General features: G+C 43.9%; 1 protein-coding gene across 1 annotated transcript; it reads left to right on the top strand.

Moving 5' to 3' along the window:
- Nucleotides 1-738: 738 nt before the first annotated feature.
- On the top strand, nucleotides 739-19749 carry LOC111980215 (proline-serine-threonine phosphatase-interacting protein 2-like). The gene is made up of 15 exons (XM_024010900.2): nucleotides 739-883; nucleotides 1652-1752; nucleotides 2807-2881; nucleotides 6145-6179; nucleotides 6344-6450; nucleotides 6856-6918; nucleotides 15589-15687; nucleotides 16212-16257; nucleotides 16393-16472; nucleotides 16685-16783; nucleotides 16967-17063; nucleotides 18652-18736; nucleotides 18897-18931; nucleotides 19092-19159; nucleotides 19275-19749. The coding sequence occupies exons 1-14, from the start codon at nucleotides 851-853 to the stop codon at nucleotides 19142-19144; spliced, it is 1008 nt and encodes a 335-aa protein (XP_023866668.1). The 5' UTR covers nucleotides 739-850; the 3' UTR covers nucleotides 19145-19159; nucleotides 19275-19749.
- The last annotated feature ends 1387 nt before the right edge of the window (nucleotides 19750-21136 follow it).

Below are 21136 nucleotides of genomic sequence, written 5' to 3'. Positions count from 1 at the left end.
GAATGAAGATATTGAGATAAAACTGTCCAGTTTGAGTGTTTGTTGCAGCTCRTTCCAGTCGCTAGCTGCAGCGAACTGAAAAGAGGAGCGAGCCAGGGATGTGTGTGCTTTGGGGGCCTTTAACAGAATGTGACTGGCAGAACGGGTGTTGTATGTGGAGGATGAGGGCTGCAGTAGATATCTCAGATAGGGGGGAGTGAGGCCTAAGAKGGTTTTATAAATAAGCATCAACTAGTGGGTCTTGCGACAGGTATACAGATGACTTGTTAGGTATTGCTGCACTCTCGGAACTAGAAGCACAAGCATTTCGCTACACTTGGAATAACATCTGCTAACCATGTGTATGTGAAAAAAGACGATTTGATTTGATTTGATTTGAGGAAGAGAAGCTGTTGCCTTGGCAGCAGCTAATGGGGATCCATAATAAGTACAAGTACTTCACTTCTGTATGTCAGCTTGCCAATGAGGATTTTTAACTGTTCTCCAGATATAACCTGATTTCACCAATAAAAGCATATTTACAAGAGAAGGRCATAAATACAGATAAAAGAGGAACCAAGAGCCAATAGATTGAAAGATATCCTTTATTCTCTCCTGCTGTTCCGCTTGTGACCACCAAGTGGCCCCTCGCTCTTGCGCTCTCTCGCCCCTTGCGCTCTCGCGCTCTCTCTCTCCTGCTGTAGATCGTGGTCGTTAGGACCCAGCAAAGAATATTTAGTGCTCCATTGAGATATGAGCGGAGTCATAAACGCAACAATCCAATGGGAAGTCCATCAGTCACTAACACAGTAKTAACATCGCAAAAACCAGCGGAATTACAAGAGTTGTACTGCCGCTATTCTTGTCTACAATGAGAGAACTTCACTTTAAGGATTACTTTTGGGTAAGTGCAAATGTTTGTACTTGCGTTGTGTGTCATCTGAGCTTAACCCTCATTAACTGTGCTTGCAGAACTATTTGTTTTTAGAGATCGAAATCAGATTTCGAAGTATTAACAAGTTGTAAACACAACTGAAGGAGCATACACAATTATCTATTTAACAAGTCTAGTGATGTTTGTTAGGTCATTGAATTTATTCAGAATATTACACACTGCATGGACTGGCTATTTTATTAGCACGTCTCTAACCCAGGAGTGTAGTTCTGGTCCTTTTGAACACCTTGTAATATGTGCAGATGCCAATCAAATTTGCAGGGCTCAGGAGTATACCTACCCCTGCAGTGTAGGCCTACTGTATACCTCTTTAATCACGTGGTTAAAATGATTATATGTCATTATCTCATGCAGACATACATTACAGGGCACGTCAACTGCAGTTTATCATCCCAAACACATGTTTATTCATGCTCACGAAATACTTATATTGCTTCATTGCTGTTAGATTTATTGTTTCCGTAGTCTGATGTATTGTCTGCTAAAACCCATTGGGAAGCTTTTACATTCTGGATTATTTTGGTTTTAGCCCTTGGGGGTCTTCTCTCTGTCAGTAATGTTGTAATGAGTTGTTTCCTTTTTGATAGACTGTTAAAAGGCAATGCAGTGAGGAGTATAGGATTTTGATAGACCAATACTGGGAGGGTGTGAGAGACCCTCCATGGTGTGCTATGATTTGATTACTTATTGTTATTCCATCTTCCCCAATGTTGCCAGAATGGGGAGCTGACCAGTACCGGGGGTTATGACTGTGTCATCCAGCATCTCAACGATGGTAAGAGGACATGCAAGGAGATAGAAGACTTCATGAAAGCCAGGTGAGAAACCATGTGAGATATCATCCAATAGAAACCATTAATTGAATCCTCAGACTACTACAGAGAATATGCTCTGAAACAACAGTATGGATGCTGTTATTCTGTCTAGGTGACAGCGCCCACAGGTTCTGCTGCCATGTTGCTGTTGTTGTGTCTATGTTTATTTTAACTGAATATCAGTAATGTTTTGTTGGGGACTGACCTTTTCAAAGGGCACGAGGGCTTCGTTCCACGATACAGAAGTAAGAAAGTCAGTCATGATTTATTTTCCACCATGCTTTAGATCATGTGGGCGCAGAAGRATTAATCATTCTATATCTAGGCAAAGTGTACTGTGAATGGTTGTTGGTGTTCAACAAACACTGCTTCAGTGTTTCCTGTTTCTGGTGTCACTGAGTGTGCACTTACAGTAAAAGCGAGTGGTTCATCTGTTTTATCTGTTATTTCCTCATTTAGGACAGAAATGACACTATTATCCAATGGTCTAGAATGATGTTAGTGTTAATTTAATACAGTATGCAGACTATAGCTTACATATTTGTCTTTAGCTCTTGTCCTACTTCATATTTACTGTGTATTCACCTCACGATTTTGAATGTGGAAATTTGTCCTACCAATCTAAATTCCTGACCAACTGATACAGCATACTTGATCAAACTTCTAATTATGAATCATTATTATGTTTAATACTTTTAMATTTTTTGTTTGCTCCCTCCTCTCTGGACTGTACTGTTTAATGATTAATCCAAGCACAATACAGACTGTGCAATCAGTCATGCACAAGGAAACAACTCCATAATAACACTGTTATATTGAAAGATATAAAGTGTGATTTTGCATGTGTTAGTTCCTCTAAGATAAAGAAATTGAATGCCATTTTGAAGTTATCTTTTTTTAATCTCGTGGACACTGTGGACTTCCCCTCTGTGGTGCATTGTGGTGTAGATCCTCATGCGATTGCCTAATGTTCTCTCATGCGCATACTGTAGCTAATGTTTGTTAACTGTATACCTTGTTGAATGCACATATGAAGAGATGTGTTTGGTTCTTTCAGAGCATCCATAGAGGAGAAGTATGCCAAAGAGCTACTGGGTCTCTCCAAAAAGGTGTGTGGGCACAATGAGATGAAGTAAGTAAATATTCCTGTTGCTGATGTTATTGATTCTTGAGTAGACATTGCTTGCCATCAGTCAGGGACTGTAGAAATGTATACAAAAAATATTTGAAAGCCCTGCTATTGAAGGTAGATACACTTGTAATGGGCTTCAGGTGCGGACTGGAACCAAAAATCGGCCTTGGCATTTCTAACCCACCGGTAAAATGTTTTCCTTGAGGCACTCACACCTGCCTATTTTAGGTACTCAGATTTTTTTTTCTGAGTACCTAAACTTCTATCAAGTTTGAGTAGGACCTCTGAAGAATATTTTTGTGGAATTCCACCTTCATTCCACCGCTCGGATGCTTTCTCCGGTGAGATAAATTTGCAAGTGGCTGAAACTAAGAAAAGTTGGTGGGTGCACTGTTYGGATGCTGGAAATATTTTGGATGACCGTGCAAAGGTAGCCTACTTTTTGAAGTGATTTGTTTTACAATAAGATGAAAACATCATGACTGGTTGTGTTCATGGCACATAAAAAGATAATACATTAGCTAACACAACGTGCCATTGGAACACAGGAGTGATGGTTGTTGATAATGGGCCTCTGTAGGACTATGTAGATATTCCATAAAAAATCTGCCGTTTCCAGCTACAATAGTCATTTACAACATTAACAATATCTACATTGTATTTCTGATCAATTTGATGTTGTTTTAATGGACTTTTCTTTTTTTTTCTTTTTTTAAACAAGGACATTTCTAAGTGACCCCAAACGTTTGAACAGTAGTATACATACATACATACATACATACATACATACATACATACATACATACATACATACATACATACATACATACATACATACATACATACATANACATACATACATACATACATACATACATACATACATACATACATACATACATACATACATACATACATACATACATACATACATACATACATACAGTACCAGTCAAAGGTTTGGACACACCTACTCATTCAAAACTATGAAATAACACACATGGAATAATGTAGTAACCAAAAATGTATTAATCATATCAAAATCTATTTTAGATTCTTCGAAGTAACCACCCTTTGTCTTGATGACAGCTTTGCACACTCTTGGCATTCTCTCAACCAGCTTCACCTGGAATGCTTTTCCAAAAGTCTTGAAGAAGTTCCCACATACGGTATGTTGAGCACTTGTTGGCTGCTTTTCCTTCACTCTACGGTCCAACTCATCCCAAACCATCTCAATTGGGTTGAGGTCGGGTGATTGTGGAGCCCAGATGGGATGGCGTATCGCTGCAGAATGCTGTGGTAGACATTTTGGTTAAGTTTGCCTTGAATTCTAAATCAATCACGACAGTGTCACCAGCAAAGCACCCCCACACCATCACACCTCCTCCTCCATGCTTCCCGGTGGGAACCACACATGCGGAGATCATCCATTCACCTACTCTGCGTCTCACAAAGACATGGTGGTTGGAACCAAAAATCTCAAATTTGGACTAATCAGACGAAGGACAGATTTCCACCGGTCTAATGTCCATTGTTCGTGTTTCTTGGCCCAAGCAAGTCTCTTCTTATTATTGTTGGTGTCCTTTAGTAGTGGTTTCTTTACAGAAATTTGACCATGAAGGCCTGATTCACGCGGTCTCCTCTGAATAGTCGATGTTGAGATGTGTCTGTTACATTTATTTGGGCTGTAATTTCTGAGGCTGGTAACTCTAATGAACATATCCTCTGCAGCAGAGGTAACTCTGGGTCTTCCTTTACTGTGGCGGCCCTCACAAGAGCCAGTTTCATCATAGYGCTTGATGGTTTTTGCGACTGCACTTGAAGAAACTTTCAAAGTTCTTGACATTTTCCGGATTGACTGACCTTCATGTCTTAAAGTAATGATGGACTGCCATTTCTCTTTGCTTATTTGAGCTGTCCTTGCCATAATATGGACTTGGTCTTTTACCAAATAGGGCTATCTTTTGTATACCAACCTTACCTTGTCATAACACAACTGATTGGCTCAAATGCATTAAGAAGGAAAGAAATTCCACAAATAAACTTTTAACAAGGCACATCTGTTAATTGAAATGCATTCCAGGTGACTACCTCATGTGGCTGGTTGAGAGAATGCCAAGAGTGTGCAAAGCTGTCATCAAGGCAAGGGGTGGCTGCTTTGAAGAATCTGAAATATAAAATATATTTTGATTTGTTTAACACTTTTTTTGGTTACTACATGATTCCATATGTGTTATTTCATAGTTTCGATGTCTTCACTACTATTCTACAATGTAGAAAATAGTAAAAATAAAGAAAAACTCTTAAATGAGTAGGTGTGTCTAAACTTTTGACTGGCTGGTACTGTACGTACCTACAAACATACATACTACGTACTACGTTTCCCACTGGCTGGTCAATCCTAATCACAACCAATCAAGACAAGGATCACAGATTAATGCCAACTGAACTGTCAATTGTCAATCATATCATCTAACTCAAGTGTACTGTGATTGAATCAATCTGAATAGAATGTATATGAACATATCTGAATATAATGTCATTCCCTTGATTTTGAACAATATGAATATTATAAATACCTTACAGATCTTGTAACTGYCTTACTTTATCAATATAAAAATGTGAAAGACCTGTTAATGTTTTGCCATTGGATAATTTGCAAAGAAAAGATAAAGCATTTGACGCTTGTACATATGATTAATTGTGCTTTTATTAATTATAATCCTAGACAATCTTATTAGTTTGTATTTTCACAAAACTATATTTTCTGGTGTTCTTTGTTTGTGAATAATACTCTACATTTGACCTTCTGAAATGACCAAAGAGGAGTTTATCAACACACACCGTATAAGAGCAGGGAATGCATTCTGCACTAGAAAGGATTCGAAACACCATCATTAGTGTTTAGGAGCTTTAGAGGGAGGAAACGGCACCAAAAGAGAATTAATCTATTTCTGCACTAAACAGGACTCGAAACAACAAAATAGTGTTTTTGTCATTTCCCTGTAGCGCTCCCAATCTCTGGCAAGGTGTTGCACAACTCTAGATTATTTGGTGTTACAACACACCGTGTCATGTTTCGGAAAATCTCAGAATGATATGTTTCAACACTCTAGCAAAGTCAAGGTTTTGTCTCCTTAACGTTGGTGGCAGCTCTGTTGCCGCTAGTTGTAGTGTTACAAAACGCTTACATTTTAACAGCGTAGGTTGTACTGCATGCATTACTTTTCATAAAGCTGGTGTTTGTTTGTTTCATTATTTAGCACACTGAAGAGATCGCTGGACATGTTCAAACTGCGTAAGTGTTTTGCTGTCACAACAAATGTTTCTGATGTATGTTGATGACTAAGCTCAAATCTTTCTATTTCCATGTGTGAGTTCGTGTGTGTGTGTGTGTGTGTGTGTGTGTGTGTGTGTTCATGTAATATACTAACTCCCTCAAAACCCTCCTTTACAACATAGAAACTGAACATGTGAGTTTATCACACCTACAACTGGCACAAACAATGCGGGACGAGGCAAAAAAACTGGAGGACTTCAGGGAGAGACAGAAAGAAGCAAGAAAAAAGGTACATTAGAAACCAACCAATTACTTTTAAAAAACGACACATAAATGTAGGAATTCATACAACCTTTAATTACTAATAGACCTTATACATTGCTAATACTGTGCACTTTGCTTAATAGTGAATGCAGTTATAGTGATCAATTGCTTATCAACCGCTTATATCAACTTATGTAGTGAGGCGAGCCACCAACTAGAGGGTTGCCAGTTCGAATACCATGGCTGACGAAAACCTGAAACCTCTGTGTGTCTTTCGGGATGGGATGGGAAGTCAGATTTCAGTTGGACCTTGTGATCTTAATCCTAATCGCCCTGCACAGATGTGATAATTATCGGGGTGAAAATCATGGATATATCATCTCTATCTTCTTTTCTTTAATATAATATATTTGACACCTCTTCTTCACAGGTAGAACAACAGATGGATGCCCTACACAAACAGAGGGCCACGCAGTTCAAGAAAACCATGGAGGTAAACTGGAGAACTTTCCTAAATTTTTTGTCAAACCAGCAGTTATCATCCCTGAACTAAGTAATCCCGAATTGATCATCTGTTCTCTAAAGGCATGTCTGGTTTCAGTCATCATGCTACCAAAACATGAAGCAGTCTTGCAATCTAAGTAATACTTAATCTGAGAAGAGGGAAGTTCATCAACAGCCAACAGCCATGGGGAGTGAAGAATCGAGGAACCTCTCAAATAAATGGAGAGTTTCATTATATGTACTGGGGCACCTCAATTAAATGGGAAGTTACTGTAAATTACATACATATTATGTAGCCTACAAAAGCAGGTCACTGAGCAGGTCCCTTTTCTAGTCAGGTCTATTTAGACTACATGTGGTTTGTAAAACATTATGACAATGAAGTCTGTTCCATTCAGATGAAGGATCTTAATTTGACCTCTATTGTCACAGCAAAATAATCCTGCAGCCACATTATGTTGCTTGATCAGTGGTTAGGCTTTCAGCTGGCTAAAAGTAGTCTTCATGAAAAGTGCAATACTGTTATTATCTTGTGTGTTAGTGTTGGTTTTCAGTGAATTTATGTAAATCATGAAGGTCATCTGCATTTCCTTGGGTGCAGGACAAATCTCAGCAACAGAAGAGATATCAAATTAAGGTCCTACAACTGTATCGGGTTCTGGGAATAACRATAGCTATAAAAACAAATGTTCCTTCTGTTTTCCTTATTATTCCCTTCTATCCTGCAGGGCTACAGGGCAAAGGTTACTAGTAAACACAAGTTGTGCTTTGTGCAGTTCCACTCAGAGAACGCTGGAGTCAGTCCTGGGCACATATTCACATTTTAGATTATGATGAATGAGATCAAATCAGATTTTATTTGTCACATGTTGAATACAATATGTGTAGACCTTACAGTGAAATGCTTACTTACGAGCCCTTAACCAACAATGCAGAGTAATAAAAAAGTAAGTAAGAAATATTTGCTAAATAATCTAAAGGAAAAATAGTAACATAATAAAAATAACAGTAATGAGGCTATATACAGGGCGTACCGGTACCGAGTCACTGTGCTGGGGTCGAGGTAATTGAGGTAATATGTCAAGTATATGTCAGTTCTTCAAGGCAAAACTGCTCCAGCTCCTTCAAGTTGGATGGGTTCCGCTGGTGTACAGCAATCTTTAAGTCATACCACATATTCCCAATTGGATTGAGGTCTGGGCTTTGACTAGGCCATTCCAAGACATTTAAATGTTTCCCCTTAAACCACTTGTGTTGCTTTAGCAGTATGCTTAGGGTCATTGTCCTGCTGGAAGGTGAACCTCCGTCCCAGTCTCAAATCTCTGGAAGTCTGAAACAGGTTTCCCTCAAGAATTTCCCTGTATTTAGCGCCATCCATCATTCCTTCAATTCTGACCAGTTTCCCAATCCCTGCCAATGAAACACATCCCCACAGCATGATGCTGCCACCACCATGCTTCACTGTGGGGATGGTGTTCTCCGGGTGATGAGAAGTTTTGGGTTTGCGCCAGACATAGCGTTTTTCCTTGATGGCCAAAGAGCTCAATTTTAGTCTCATCTGACCAGAGTACCTTCTTCCATGTGTTTGGGGAGTCTCCCACATGTATTTTGATGAACAACAAACATCTTTAAGCAATGGCTTTTTTCTGGCCACTCTTCCGTAAAGCCCAGCTCTGTGGAGTGTACGGCTTAAAGTGGTCCTATGGACAGATACTCCAATCYCCGCTGTTGTCACGATCGTGTGGAGGAGAGACGGACCAAAACGCAGCATGTGGAAAATAAGCCATCTTCCTTTATTATAACGACGAAGATGAACATGAAACGAAACACTTATACAAACTATACAAAAACAACAAACGACCGTGAAGCTACAAACGCAAGTGCACACACAAACTACTTACGTTCAACATAGACAATTCCCCACAAACAGCTAAAGCCTATGGTTGCCTTAAATATGGCTCCCAATCAGAGACAACAATAACCAGCTGTCTCTAATTGAGACCCAATTCAGGCAACCATAGACTTTCCTAGATACCTACACTCAACCATAGACACAGCTAGACTACTATACTAAACATAAACCCAACTACTCTAATAAACCCCCTAAACCTTACAACCACCCTAGACACTACAAAAAACACATACATTCCCCATGTCACACCCTGACCTAACTAAAATAATTAAGAAAACAAAGAATACTAAGGCCAGGGCGTGACAGCTGTGGAGCTTTGCAGTTCCTTCAGGGTTATCTTTGGTCTCTTTGTTGCCTCTCTGATTAATGTCCTCCTTGCCTGGTCCGTGAGTTTTGGTGGGCTGGCCCTCTCTTGGCAGGTTTGTTGTGGTGCCATATTCTTTCCATTTTTAATAATGGATTTAATGGTGCTCTGTGGGATGTTCAAAGTTTCTGATATTTTTTTATAACCCAACCCTGATCTGTACTTCTCCACAACTTTGTCCCTGACCTGTTTGGAGAGCTCCTTGGTCTTCATAGTGCCGCTTGCTTGGTGGTGCCCCTTGCTTAGTGGTGTTGCAGACTCTGGGGCCTTTCAGAACAGGTGTGTGTATATATACTGAGATCATGTGACAGATCATGTGACACTTGGATTGCACACAGGTGGACTTTATTTAACTAATTATGTATCTTATGAAGGTAATTGGTTGCACCAGATCTTATTTAGGGGCTTCGTAGCAAAGGGGGTGAATACATATGCACGCACCACTTTTAATTTTTAAAATATTTTTTATATTTTTTGAAACAAGTCATTTTTTTCATTTCACTTCACCAATTTGGACTTTGTTTTGTATGTCCATTACATGAAAGCCATTTAAAATACAGGTTGTAATGAAAGAAAATAGGAAAAACGCCAAGGGGGTGAATACTTTTGCAAAGCACTGTACTCATTCAAGGGTTTTTCTTATTTAAAAAAAAACTATTTTCTACATTGTATAATGATAGATAAGACATCAATACTATTAAATAACACATGGAATCATGTAGTAACCAAAAAAGTGTTAAACAAATCAAAATATATTTTATATTTGACATTCTTCAAAGTAACCACCCTTTGTCTTGATGACAGCTTTGCACACTCTYGGCATTCTCTCAACCAACTTCACCTGGAATGCTTTTCAAAAGTKTTGAAGTAGTTCCCACATATGCTGAGCATGTGTTGGCTGCTTTTCCTTCACTTTGTGGTCCATCTCATCCCAAACCATCTCAATTGGTTTGACGTATGACTTGGCGTTCCTGTAGTGCTTGCCATGTAATAGCAGAGAGAACAGTCTATGACTTGGGTGACTGGTGTGTTTGACCATTTTTAGGGCCTTCCTCTAACACCGCCTGGTTTAGAGGTCCTGGATGGCAGGGAGCTCGACCCCAGGGATGTACGCCTTGCGGTCAGATGCCAAGCAGTTGCCATACCAAGCGGTGATGCAACCAGCAGGATGCTCTTGATGGTGCAGCTGTAGAACCTTTGGAGGGTCTGAGGACCCATGCCAAATCTTTTCAGCCTCCTGAGGGGGAATAGGCGTTGTCGTCACGACTGTGTTGTTCTGCTTGGACCAACTTAGGTCCTTAGTGATGTGGACACCAAGGAACTTGAAGCTCTCGACCTTCTCCACTGCAGCCCTGTCGATGTGAATGTGAGCGTGCTTGGCCCTACCTTTCCTTTAGTCCACGATCAGCTCCTTTGTCTTGCTCACGTTGAGGGAGATGTTGTTGTCCTGGCACCACACTATCCTCCCTATAGACTGTCTCATTGTTGTTGGGGATCAGGCCTACCACCGTCGTTGGCAAACTTAATGATGGTGTGAGAGTTGTGCATGGACACACAGTCGTTGGTGAACAGGGAGGACAGGAGGGGACTAAGCACGCACCCCTGAAGGACCCCTTTGTTGAGGGTCAGCATGGCGGATGTTTTATTGTCTACCCTCACCACCTGGGGGTGGCCCCTCAGGAAGTCCAGAATCCAGTTGCAGAGGTGTTCAGTCCCATGATCCTTAGCTTAGTAATGAGCTTGGAGGGCACTATTGTGTTGAACACTGAGCTGTAGTCAATGAACAGCATTCTCACGTAGGTGTTCATTTTGACCAGGTGGGAAAGGGCAGTGTGTAGTGCAGTAGAGATTGTATCATGTGTGGATCTGTTGGGGTGGTATGTGAATTGGAGTTGGTCCAGAATTTCTGGGATGATGGTTTTGATGTGAGCCATGAMCAGCCTTTTCAAAACATTTCATCACTACAGATGTGAGTGCTACGGGGCTATAGTCATTTAGACAGGTTACCTCGGCGTTCTTCGGCACAGGGACTATGGTGGTCTGCTTGAAACATGTAGGTATTACAGACTAGGTCAAGGAGAGGTTAAAAATATCAGTGAAGACACTTGCCAGCTGGTCTGCACATGCTTTCAGTACGCGTCCTGGTAATCTTTCTGACCCTGTGGCCTTGTGAATTTGAACCTGTTTAAGGGTTTTACAAAAAAAGGCTACGAAGAGCGTGACCATAAAGTCTTCTGGAACAGCTGGTGTTCTCGTGCATGGTTCAGTGTTGCTTGCCTTGAAGCGAGCATAGAAGGAATTTAGCTCGTCTGGTAGGCTCCCATCACTGGGCAGCTCATGGCTGGGTTTCCCTTTGTAATCTGTGATAGTTTGCAAGCCCTGCCACATCCGATGAACATAGTAGAACTCGATCTTAGTCCTCTATTAACGCTTTTCCTGTTTGATGGTTCGTCGTAGGGCGTAGCAGGGTTTCTTATAAGCGTCCGGATTAGTGTCCCGCTCCTTGCCTGTAATCCATGGCTTCTGCTTGGGATATGAACGTACCTTCACTATGGGGACAACGTCGTCGATGCACTTATTAATGAAGCAGGTGACTGATGTGGTATACTGCTAAATGCCATCGGATGAATCCCAGAACATATTCCAGACTGTGCTAGCAAAACAGTCCTGTAGCCTAGCATCCGCTTCATCGGACCACTTCTGTAATTGAACACTGGTTGAGTGCGGGCACTGATACCTCCTGTTTGAGTTTTTGCTTGTAGGCAGGAATCAGGAAGATAGAGTTGTGGTCCGATTTTCCAAATGGAGAGCTGTAAAGATGATCTCGAATTTTCTTTCCCCTAGTTGCACATTTGACATGCTGGTAGAAATGAGGTAAAACGGATTTCAGTTTTCTTGCGTTAAAGTCCCTGGTCACGAGGAATGCGATCTCTGAATGAGAATTTTCTTGTTTGGTTATGCCTTGTACAGCTCGTTGAGTGCATGTAACGGCTGTCGTCGGTGGAAGAAGGAGAGGACCAATGCGCAGCGTGGTAATTGTTCATCTTATTTAATGGAAGTGAACAACTCAAAATAAAAACAACAAAAGTGACAACCGAAACAGTTCTATCTGGTGCAGACACACAAAGACTGAAAACAACCACCCACAAAACCCAACACAAAACAGGCTACCTAAATATGGTTCCCAATCAGAGACAACACAAAACACCTGCCTCTGATTGAGAACCATATCATGCCAAACACAGAAATAGGAAAACATAGAAATATAAACATAGACTGCCCACCCCAACTCACGCCCTGACCATACTAAATAAAGAAAAAACAAAGGAATTAAAGGTCAGAACGTGACAGTGCAGTCTTCGTGCCAGCATTGGTTTGTGGTGGTAAATAGACATCTACAAAGAATATAGATGAGAACTCTCTTGGTAAATAGTGTGGTCTACGGCCTATCACAAGGTACTCTAACTAAGGTGAGCAAAACTTAGAGACTTCTTTAATATTAGAGATCGTGCACCAGCTGTTGTTAATAAAGAGACACAGACCCTCCCCCTGATCTTACCGGAGGCTGCTGTTCTGTCTTGCCGTGTCACGATCGTCTTGTGAAGAGAGAGAGGACCAAAACGCAGCGTGTGAAATTTTCTTTTTTTTATTTGAAGAAGAAAAACGAAACCAAACACTTTACAAACTATACAAAACAACAAACGACCGTGAAGCTATAAACGTAGTGCACACACACAGGCTACAAACGTTCAACATAGACAGAATTACCCACCAAAGGACCAAGCAGCGTGTGAAACAGCAACAGGAGCCACCTACACAGGATTCATGGACATGGGAGGAGATATTGGATGGTAAGGGACCTTGGGCACAACCGGGAGAATATCGCCTCCCTCGTGAAGAGCTGGAGGCAGCGAAAGCCGAGAGGAGGCGATATACGGAGGCAAGGCTGGAAGCCCGTGAGTACTACCCAAAAATTTATTGGGGGGGGGCTAAGAGGTAGTGGGCCGAGGGCAGGTAGGAGACCTGCGCCCACTTCCCAGGCTAACCGTGGAGAGCGGGAGTACGGGCGGACACCGTGTTACGCAGTAGAGCGCACGGTGTCTCCTGTACGTGTTCATAGCCCGGTGCGGGTTATTCCACCTCCCYGCACTGGTAGGGCTAGATTGGGCATTGAGCCAGGTGCCATGAAGCCGGCTCAACGCGTCTGGTCACCAGTGCGTCTCCTCGGGCCGGCTTACATGGCACCAGCCTTACGCATGGTGTCCCCGGTTCGCCTACATAGCCCGGTGCGGGTTATTCCACCTCCCCGCACTGGTCGGGCGACGGGGAGCATACAACCAGGTAAGGTTGGGCAGGCTCAGTGCTCAAGGGAGCCAGTACGCCTGCACGGTCCGGTATTTCCGGCGCCACTCCCGCCCCAGCCCAGTACCACCGATTCCGGCACCACGCACCAGGCCTACAGTGCGCCTCATCCGGCCAGAGCCATCCGTCTGCCCAGTGCCGTCTGAGCCATCCGTCTCCCCAGTGCCGTCTGAGCCATCCGTCTGTCCCGAGCCATTAGAGCCGCCGTCGCTGTCAGGAGCCGCTAGAGCCGTTCGCCAGACAGGATCTGCCAGAGCCGCCAACCAGACAGGATCTGCCAGAGCCGCCAACAGACAGGGCAGCCAGAGTCGCCGCCAGCCATGGGCAGCCAGAGTCGCCCGCAGCCATGGGCAGCCAGAGTCGCCGCCAGCCATGGGCAGCCAGAGTCGCCCGCCAGCCATGGGCGACCAGAGTGCGCCGCACAGCCATGAGCAGCAGAGTCGCCGCCAGCCATGAGCAGCCAGAGTCCCCGCCAGCCATGAGCAGCCAGAGTCGCCCGCCAGCCATGAGCAGCCAGAGTGCCGCACAGCCATGACGCACGCCAGAGTCGCCCGCCAGCCTGAGCACAGAGTCGCCCGCCAGCCATGAGCAGCCAGAGTCCGCCACGCAAGCCATGAAGCAGGCCGCAGAGTCGCCCGCCGCCATGAGCAGACAGAGCGCCCGCCAGCCAATGAGCAGACCCAGAAGTCGCACCCGACCAAGCCATGGAGCGAGCACCAGAGTTCGGCCCGGGCACAGGGCAGAATGGGGCTGGAAGGTGCCGCGCAGTCGCGCAGGCCAGTGATCGTAGCAGAGAGACACCGAAGCGGATATTGACAATGCTGGAGTGGGGGCCACGTCCCGCACCCGAGCCGCCGCCATATTAAGGCCCACCCCGGACCCTCCCTTTATGTGTCAGGTTTTGCGGCCGGAGTCCGCACCTTTTGGGGGGGGTACTGTCACGCCCTGGCCTTAGTATTCTTTGTTTCTTTATTATTTTAGTTAGGTCAGGGTGTGAAATGGGGTATGTTTGTGTTTTTGTCTTGTCTTGGGTGGTTGTAGTGTCTAGGGGGATTTGTTAGAGWGTATGGGTTTGTGTTGAGTGAATGTTTCTAGAGAAGTCTATGGTTGAGTGATGTGTCTAGGTATGTCTATGGTTGCCTGAGTGGTTCTCAATCARAGACAGATGTTTTTCATTTGTCTCTGATTGGGAGCCATATTTTAGGCAGCCATAGGCATCATGTATTTGTGGGTAATTGTCTATGTTCTATGTTGCATGTGTGCACTAGTTTTTTCATAGCTTCACGTTCGTCTGTTTGTTGTTTTGTTTCATTTTCCTTCTTATAATAAAAAGAAGATGTATTTTGCACACGCTGCGCCTTGGTCATCTCTCTCTCCTATAGACGATCGTGACATGCCGATTCACGGAAAACCCAGCTAACTGTAAATTATCCATGTCCTTGTTCAGCCACGACTCGATGAAACATAAAATATTACAGTTTTTAATGTCCTGTTGATAAGATATTCTCGAACATAGCTCATCCAGTTCATTCACTAGTAGTTGCACGTTCACCAGTAGAACGGAGGGTAGAAGCGGATTATCCACTCGCCGACGCAGTCTCGCCAGGCATCTGGCTCGCCGACCCCTGTAGCGGCATCTCCTCTTCTTACGAATTACGGGGGTTTGGGCCTGGTCCCGGAAGAGATCAGCACTCCAACTCTGTCTCTTTCTAAGCGCCTGGCGTTTTTCATTGGTCAGACAAAGTGGTACTGTTAGGGCTGGGCATGTTGTGCCACATTGCCATGCCAACTGCTACTGAAACATCAGGCATTTTATACACAGTGGAATGACCTCAGAGTGTTGAAAAATGCAGGTTGTGGTAGTTGAATTCAATTGAATGGGCTTCATGTTTTATTTAGAGACTTTTATGTTATGTGAAGACAGTATAGAGTCTAGTAGAGTCAGTAAACTATATTATCAGTTATTTCCTACCATCACCCCCCCACCAACCCCCCCTCCCTGTCCATGTCGTTAACCACAGTCAAAGAAGACATATGAGCAGAAGTGTCGCGACAAAGAGGAAGCAGAACAGAACATGAACCGAAACACCAGCACCAGCAATGTCAAGCAGCAGGAAAAGGTGAGTAATCTGAGAGACTGTGGGGGGTTGGGCAGGGGGATGTGGGGGGTTGGGCAGGGGGTTGGGGGGGGTCTAGTGGTAGTGCTGCTGCCCCCGGACCACACATTGCCCCTGCAGCCATAGGTTCAAAACCAGACAGCAACACTTTCCATTCTATGTCCATCTCCTTTATCTCATCAATCACTTATTCACTGTATTTGTTGATAATTTAAAAAAAGATACATCAAAAAGAAACATAAAGCACTAGTGACAATAAATTATGTGAGTGAGCCATGGGAATCGTTTCAAAGGAAATAGCACACCTATTTTGAGCACAGGAATCAGACCACAAAAATTAGGCTTACACTGACCACAGGAAGAACAAGGCTATCTAGCTTGTACACTGTTAATGAAGAGGACATTTACAAATCAGACATGTGTTTTCACTCCTATATGCAGCATTGCATTGAAGTAAGTAATACCTGAACACAAGAAAGAGTTGAATAAAGTACAGAATCAGTGATTTTCTTTTCTTTATCTTTCAGCTATTGGCAAAAACACAGCAAGCAAAGCAGAATGCAGAAGAAGCTGGTAACAATGATAACATATTCTCCTTTGGTCTCTTAGCAACCATCAACAGGAAAACCACAATTGAGTCTAAATATCATCTAAAATGTGCCTGTATACTATGGTCTCCCAAGATGTATCCTCTGATTTGAATCTCAGACAGGCTATACTTGCACAACGTGTCTGTGCTGGGAAAAACCAGGGAGGACTGGCAGAAAGAACACGTTAAAGCATGTGAGGTAAGGGCCAGAAAGCATGATGATATTTAGTTTCTTTGTTAGTTACATACTGTATTACTGGTGTAGTATGTGTAATAGTTTGACTACATCCAGGTATTTGTTTGTTAGCTATGTGTTGTAGTATTGGTATATATAATTTACATCCAGTTATTTGTTTGTCAGMTATAGGTTGTATTACTGGTATATATAATATAGTGCTCTGTTACATCCAGGTATTTGAGAAGCAGGAAGTGGAGAGGATCAATACTCTAAGGAACATGGTGTGGACTCACCTCAACCAGCTCTCCCAGCAGTGTGTCACCAGCGATGAGGTAAAGTGCTTCTAGGGACTCATCAATGTGCAATCTGCAATATTACTTACTGATATTGCATTTGTATTAATGATACCCATTGATTTTCTAAGAATATAGCAAATGAAGGATTGTGGCTGTAAGTGACCTTCCGTATTGCTTTGTGTTTCTAACTCTTGTTTCTGTGTGTGTCTATGGGTTCAGCTTCATGAGGAAGTGAGGAAGTCTCTTGAACAGTGTGACATACAGGAGGATATAGAACACTTTGTGAACCTCAGACGGACTGGGGACAAACCGCCTGGTACAGTTCTCACTCTTCACAGATCACCTTTGACAACAGACACATACAATACATTATAGGTCCTCTAAGGACCACAAACAGACTTTTTAGTGTCATCCATGATGGCATAAATGTTGTCCTAATTTTGGTGTGTCCGGGTCCCCCTCCCTAACAGTCTAGTTGTGTATTGTAGTTGTACTGTCCTCACCCCCTGGCCTTCTCTGTCCACACCCCTCACTCCTTGGCCTGCTCTGTCCTCACCCACTGGCCTGCTCTGTCCTCACGCCTCACCCCCTGGCCTGCTCTATCACCCCACACTCGCTGGCCTGCTCTGTCCTCACCCCTCATACCCTGCTCTGTCCTCGTCCCTCACCCCTCACTCTCTGGCCTGCTCTGTCCTCACTCCCTGCCCTGCTCTGTCCTCACCCCTCATCCCCTGCTCTGTCCTCACCCCTCACCTCACCCCTCACCTCTCACTCCCTGGCCTGCTCTGTCCTCAACCCCCTGGCCTGCTCTGTCCTCACCCCTGGCCCGCTCTATCCTCACTCCCTGGCCTGCTCTGTCCTCGCCTCCTGGCCTGCTCTCCTGGCCTACCCTCATCCCCTGCTCTGTCCTCACCCTTCAACCCCTGGCCTGCTCTGTCCTCAACCCTCATCCCCTGCCTGTGTCTCAACCCTCATCCCTGCTCTGTCCTCACCCCTCACCTCTCACCCCCTTGCCTGCTCTGTCCTCACCCCTCAACCCCAGGCCTGCTCTGTCCTCAAGGAGTGAGGGGTGAGGACAGAGCAGGCCAGGGGATGAGGGGTGAGGACAGAGCAGGTAGGACGTGAGAGGTGAGGCCTGCTCTGTCCTCAACCCCTGGTCTTCTCTGTCCTCCATCCCTGGCCTGCTCTGTCCTCACCCTCATCCCTGCCTCTGTCCTCTATCCCTCACTCCTCGGCCTGCCTCTTCGTCCTCACTCCCTGGCCTGCTCTGTCTCACCCTCGCTCCCTGGCCTGCTCTGTCCTCACCCCTGGCCTGCTCTGTCCTCACCCCTCCGCTCCCTGGCCTGCTCTGTCCTCACCCCTCACTCCTGGCCTGCTCTGTCCTCACCCCTCGCTCCCTGGGCCTGCTCTGTCCTCACCCCTCACTCCCTGGCCTGCTTTGTCCTCACCCCTTCGCTCCCTGGCCTGCTCTGTCCTCACCCCTCATCCCTGGCCTGCTCTGTCCTCTACCCTGGCCTGCTCTGTCTCACCCTTCAACCCCCAGGCCTACTCTGTCCTCACCCCTCATCCCCTGCTCTGTCCTCATCCCTCACCTCTCACTCCCTAGCCTGCTCTGTCCTCACCCCTCACCCCTGGCCTGCTCTGTCCTCATCCCTCACCTCTCACTCCCTAGCCTGCTCTGTGCCTCACACCTCCAGCATCCCTGGCCCTGCTCTGTCCTCAACCCTCACCCCCTGGCCTGGCCTGGCCTGGCCTGTTCTGTCCTCAACCCTCACCCCCTGGCCTGTTCTGTCCTCAACCCTCAACCCCTGGCCTGCTCTGTCCTCACCCCCTGGTCTGCTCTGTCCTCACCCCATGGCCCGCTCTGTCCTCACCCCCTGGTCTGCTCTGTCCTCACTCCTCAGCTCCTGTTCTGTATGAGAACTTCTACAGCGGTCAGAGGGTCCCCGTAGGACCACCATTCTCCCGAACGGCTCCTCCTATCACCAGGTGAGAGAGCAAACCAAGAGTTGCTGAATATTGTTTCACCCTGAGAGAGGAACGACCCACACAGCAGATGAGGATCTTCACCTTGCCACAAAAAATCATGTTTTTCATAATTCTCATCATGTCATGTCGATTTCTATTTTGTCTGTTTTGTGAAAATCAGGAGAGGACCATTGCCTAATCCAAACAATACCGAAGGTACATGTTAAAAAACTCCAGAGATATACAGATAGATATTATGACAGTTGTCAGATTTGATCCATCATTTAATATATTGATAAACTGTTATTTTATTTCCTTTTTAATGACAAGCCACTGTTTGTCTGTTTTATTTGTGCTTTGAATTCCTCTGCTGTAGGTGATGTGATCTACTCAACTGTAGATCCAGGCTACAGTGCTCTACAATACTAGAACATATATTCAGTGGTAAGTACTTTATTCTTCAGTATTACAGCTTTAGTCAAATGACCATTGTTATCACAATAAGTTTGAGCCTGACTAAAACTATGGGTTTATTTGTTTCTTAACTCGTTGTTTCCAGTTTTCCATGGATATTGACTGCCTGGTGGATTTACACAGATGGCTGAGTGGGGATTCCTTCATTGATGGATATAAAGAGTGGACTCGGTGCCTTCGTGGTCATTCAACAGTGACACCTGACAAACCAACTACCAAAATATCAGCATTGCTGACGTTAGTAGAGCATGTTTGATTGTGTCACCATTGTGGTTTTATAGCTGTGTTATAAACAGTAAGATGATGTGTCATAGCTCAATATATGTAAATAGATTCCAGAATGTATGAATATACTTAGTTTTCTACAGTCTAAACCAGGAAATATAATTAAAGCAAAAATAAAAGTAATCACTTTATAAGTTATTAACATTTGGGACAGCAGACATTCCAAAGCATTTTGCAACTTTTCAATATAAGAGGGTTACTTTTATTTGTTGATTAATAACATGAATTTTACAACAATACAGGTACATGATCTAAACGTTTTAAAGTTGTGTGATAAAGGCAAAATAACTTTAATAATTTAAATATTTGTTGTTGAACAATAAATATGTTTGTCAGTCACTTAATTAACACATTATTCTGTATCTTTGTAGAACCTATTTGTTTCCTGTTGTGGTCGATAATAATCTGATTGGTCTGTACTTGAACACTACATTGTGTTACTCAGGCTAGTTTCTGGTTGATGATTGCACACAGATCTTGATAAGAAAATTGAATAAAGGGCAGTTTAAGGTTGTATTAAGCATTCCCTGATTGAGAATATTCTGTAAGTGACAATTGACATCATGGAGAGGTCAAACACACTCATAAATTATGTTTTGAAACACTGACAGACTTCCTTGTAAAAACTCACTTCCTACTCCAAGTGTTCTATTGTTTTAAAGTGAAGATCTCTTTCTGTTTCTGCTTAGTGTGGCAGCGGAAAGATCTCAATTGCACACTCCTCTCGCCTCTTTAGTCTCCTCAAAAGCCATTAGAGAAGAAGGTCAAAGGAGCGGAACCTCTGGCTTTCTCATCCAATGGGTTTTTGTGAAGGAGACGAGGAGCATGCAATTGAAATCCTCCCACGACACGTAGCTGTGGAGATTCATATTGAGTCAGATCTCAGAAAGATATCTAAATAGTTCAATTAAATAAGTCCTAAGAGTGAATTGCAGTATACCAAGTATGTCCATATTTGGGCCTTTGTGTTTTGCGAGGCCTGACAAAACAGTGATAGAATCAGCAGAAATTGGAACTCCCACAATAATGTTTCTCAATACTCTACTGTTCAAAACGTCAACTGGTGGTTAAAACGACACAACGATTCTTTCTTAACTTCTCCCCTGTCACTCAGGGGAGAAGGTCGTGCTGGGGTCACCCACATGTTTATGAATGTCTCCTTTATTCAACTTGGTGATCTCATTAAGATAAAAAAAAATCTACACTACATGACCAAAAGTATGTGGACAGCTTCTCATCTAACATTTCATTCCAAAATCATGGGTATTAATATGGAGTTGGTCCCCCTTTTGCTGCGATAACAGCCTCCACTCTTCTGGGAAGGCTTTCTACTAGATGTTGGAATATTGCTGTGGGGACTTGCTTCCATTCAGCCACAAGAGCATTAGTGAGGTTGGTCACTGATGTTGGGCGATTAGGCCTGGCTCGCAGTCGGCGTTCCAATTCATCCCAAAGGTGTTCGATGGGGTTGAGGTCAGGGCTCTGTGCAGGCCAGTCAAGTTCTTCCACACCGATCTTGACAAAGCATTTCTGTATGGACCTTGCTTTGTGCACAAGGGCATTGTCATGCTGAAACAGGAAATGCCTTCTCCAAATGGTTGCCACAAAGTTGGAAGCACAGAATAGTCTAGAATGTCATTGTATGCTGTAGCATTAAGATTT

This window comes from Salvelinus sp. IW2-2015, linkage group LG20 (genome assembly GCF_002910315.2).
Source record: "Salvelinus sp. IW2-2015 linkage group LG20, ASM291031v2, whole genome shotgun sequence".
Classification (NCBI taxonomy): domain Eukaryota; kingdom Metazoa; phylum Chordata; class Actinopteri; order Salmoniformes; family Salmonidae; genus Salvelinus; species Salvelinus sp. IW2-2015.
The sequence above is the reverse complement of the archived record's forward strand: the minus strand, read 5'-3'. Positions and strand labels throughout refer to the sequence as shown.

Excerpts from the sequence above, each read along its gene's own strand:
- LOC111980215 (XM_024010900.2), top strand. The coding sequence starts at position 851 with ATGAGAGAACTTCACTTTAAGGATTACTTTTGG. Across the intron at positions 884-1,651 it reads ACTTTAAGGATTACTTTTGG|AATGGGGAGCTGACCAGTAC; the intron begins GTAAGTGCAAAT and ends CAATGTTGCCAG. Across the intron at positions 15,688-16,211 it reads ATGTCAAGCAGCAGGAAAAG|CTATTGGCAAAAACACAGCA; the intron begins GTGAGTAATCTG and ends TTTATCTTTCAG.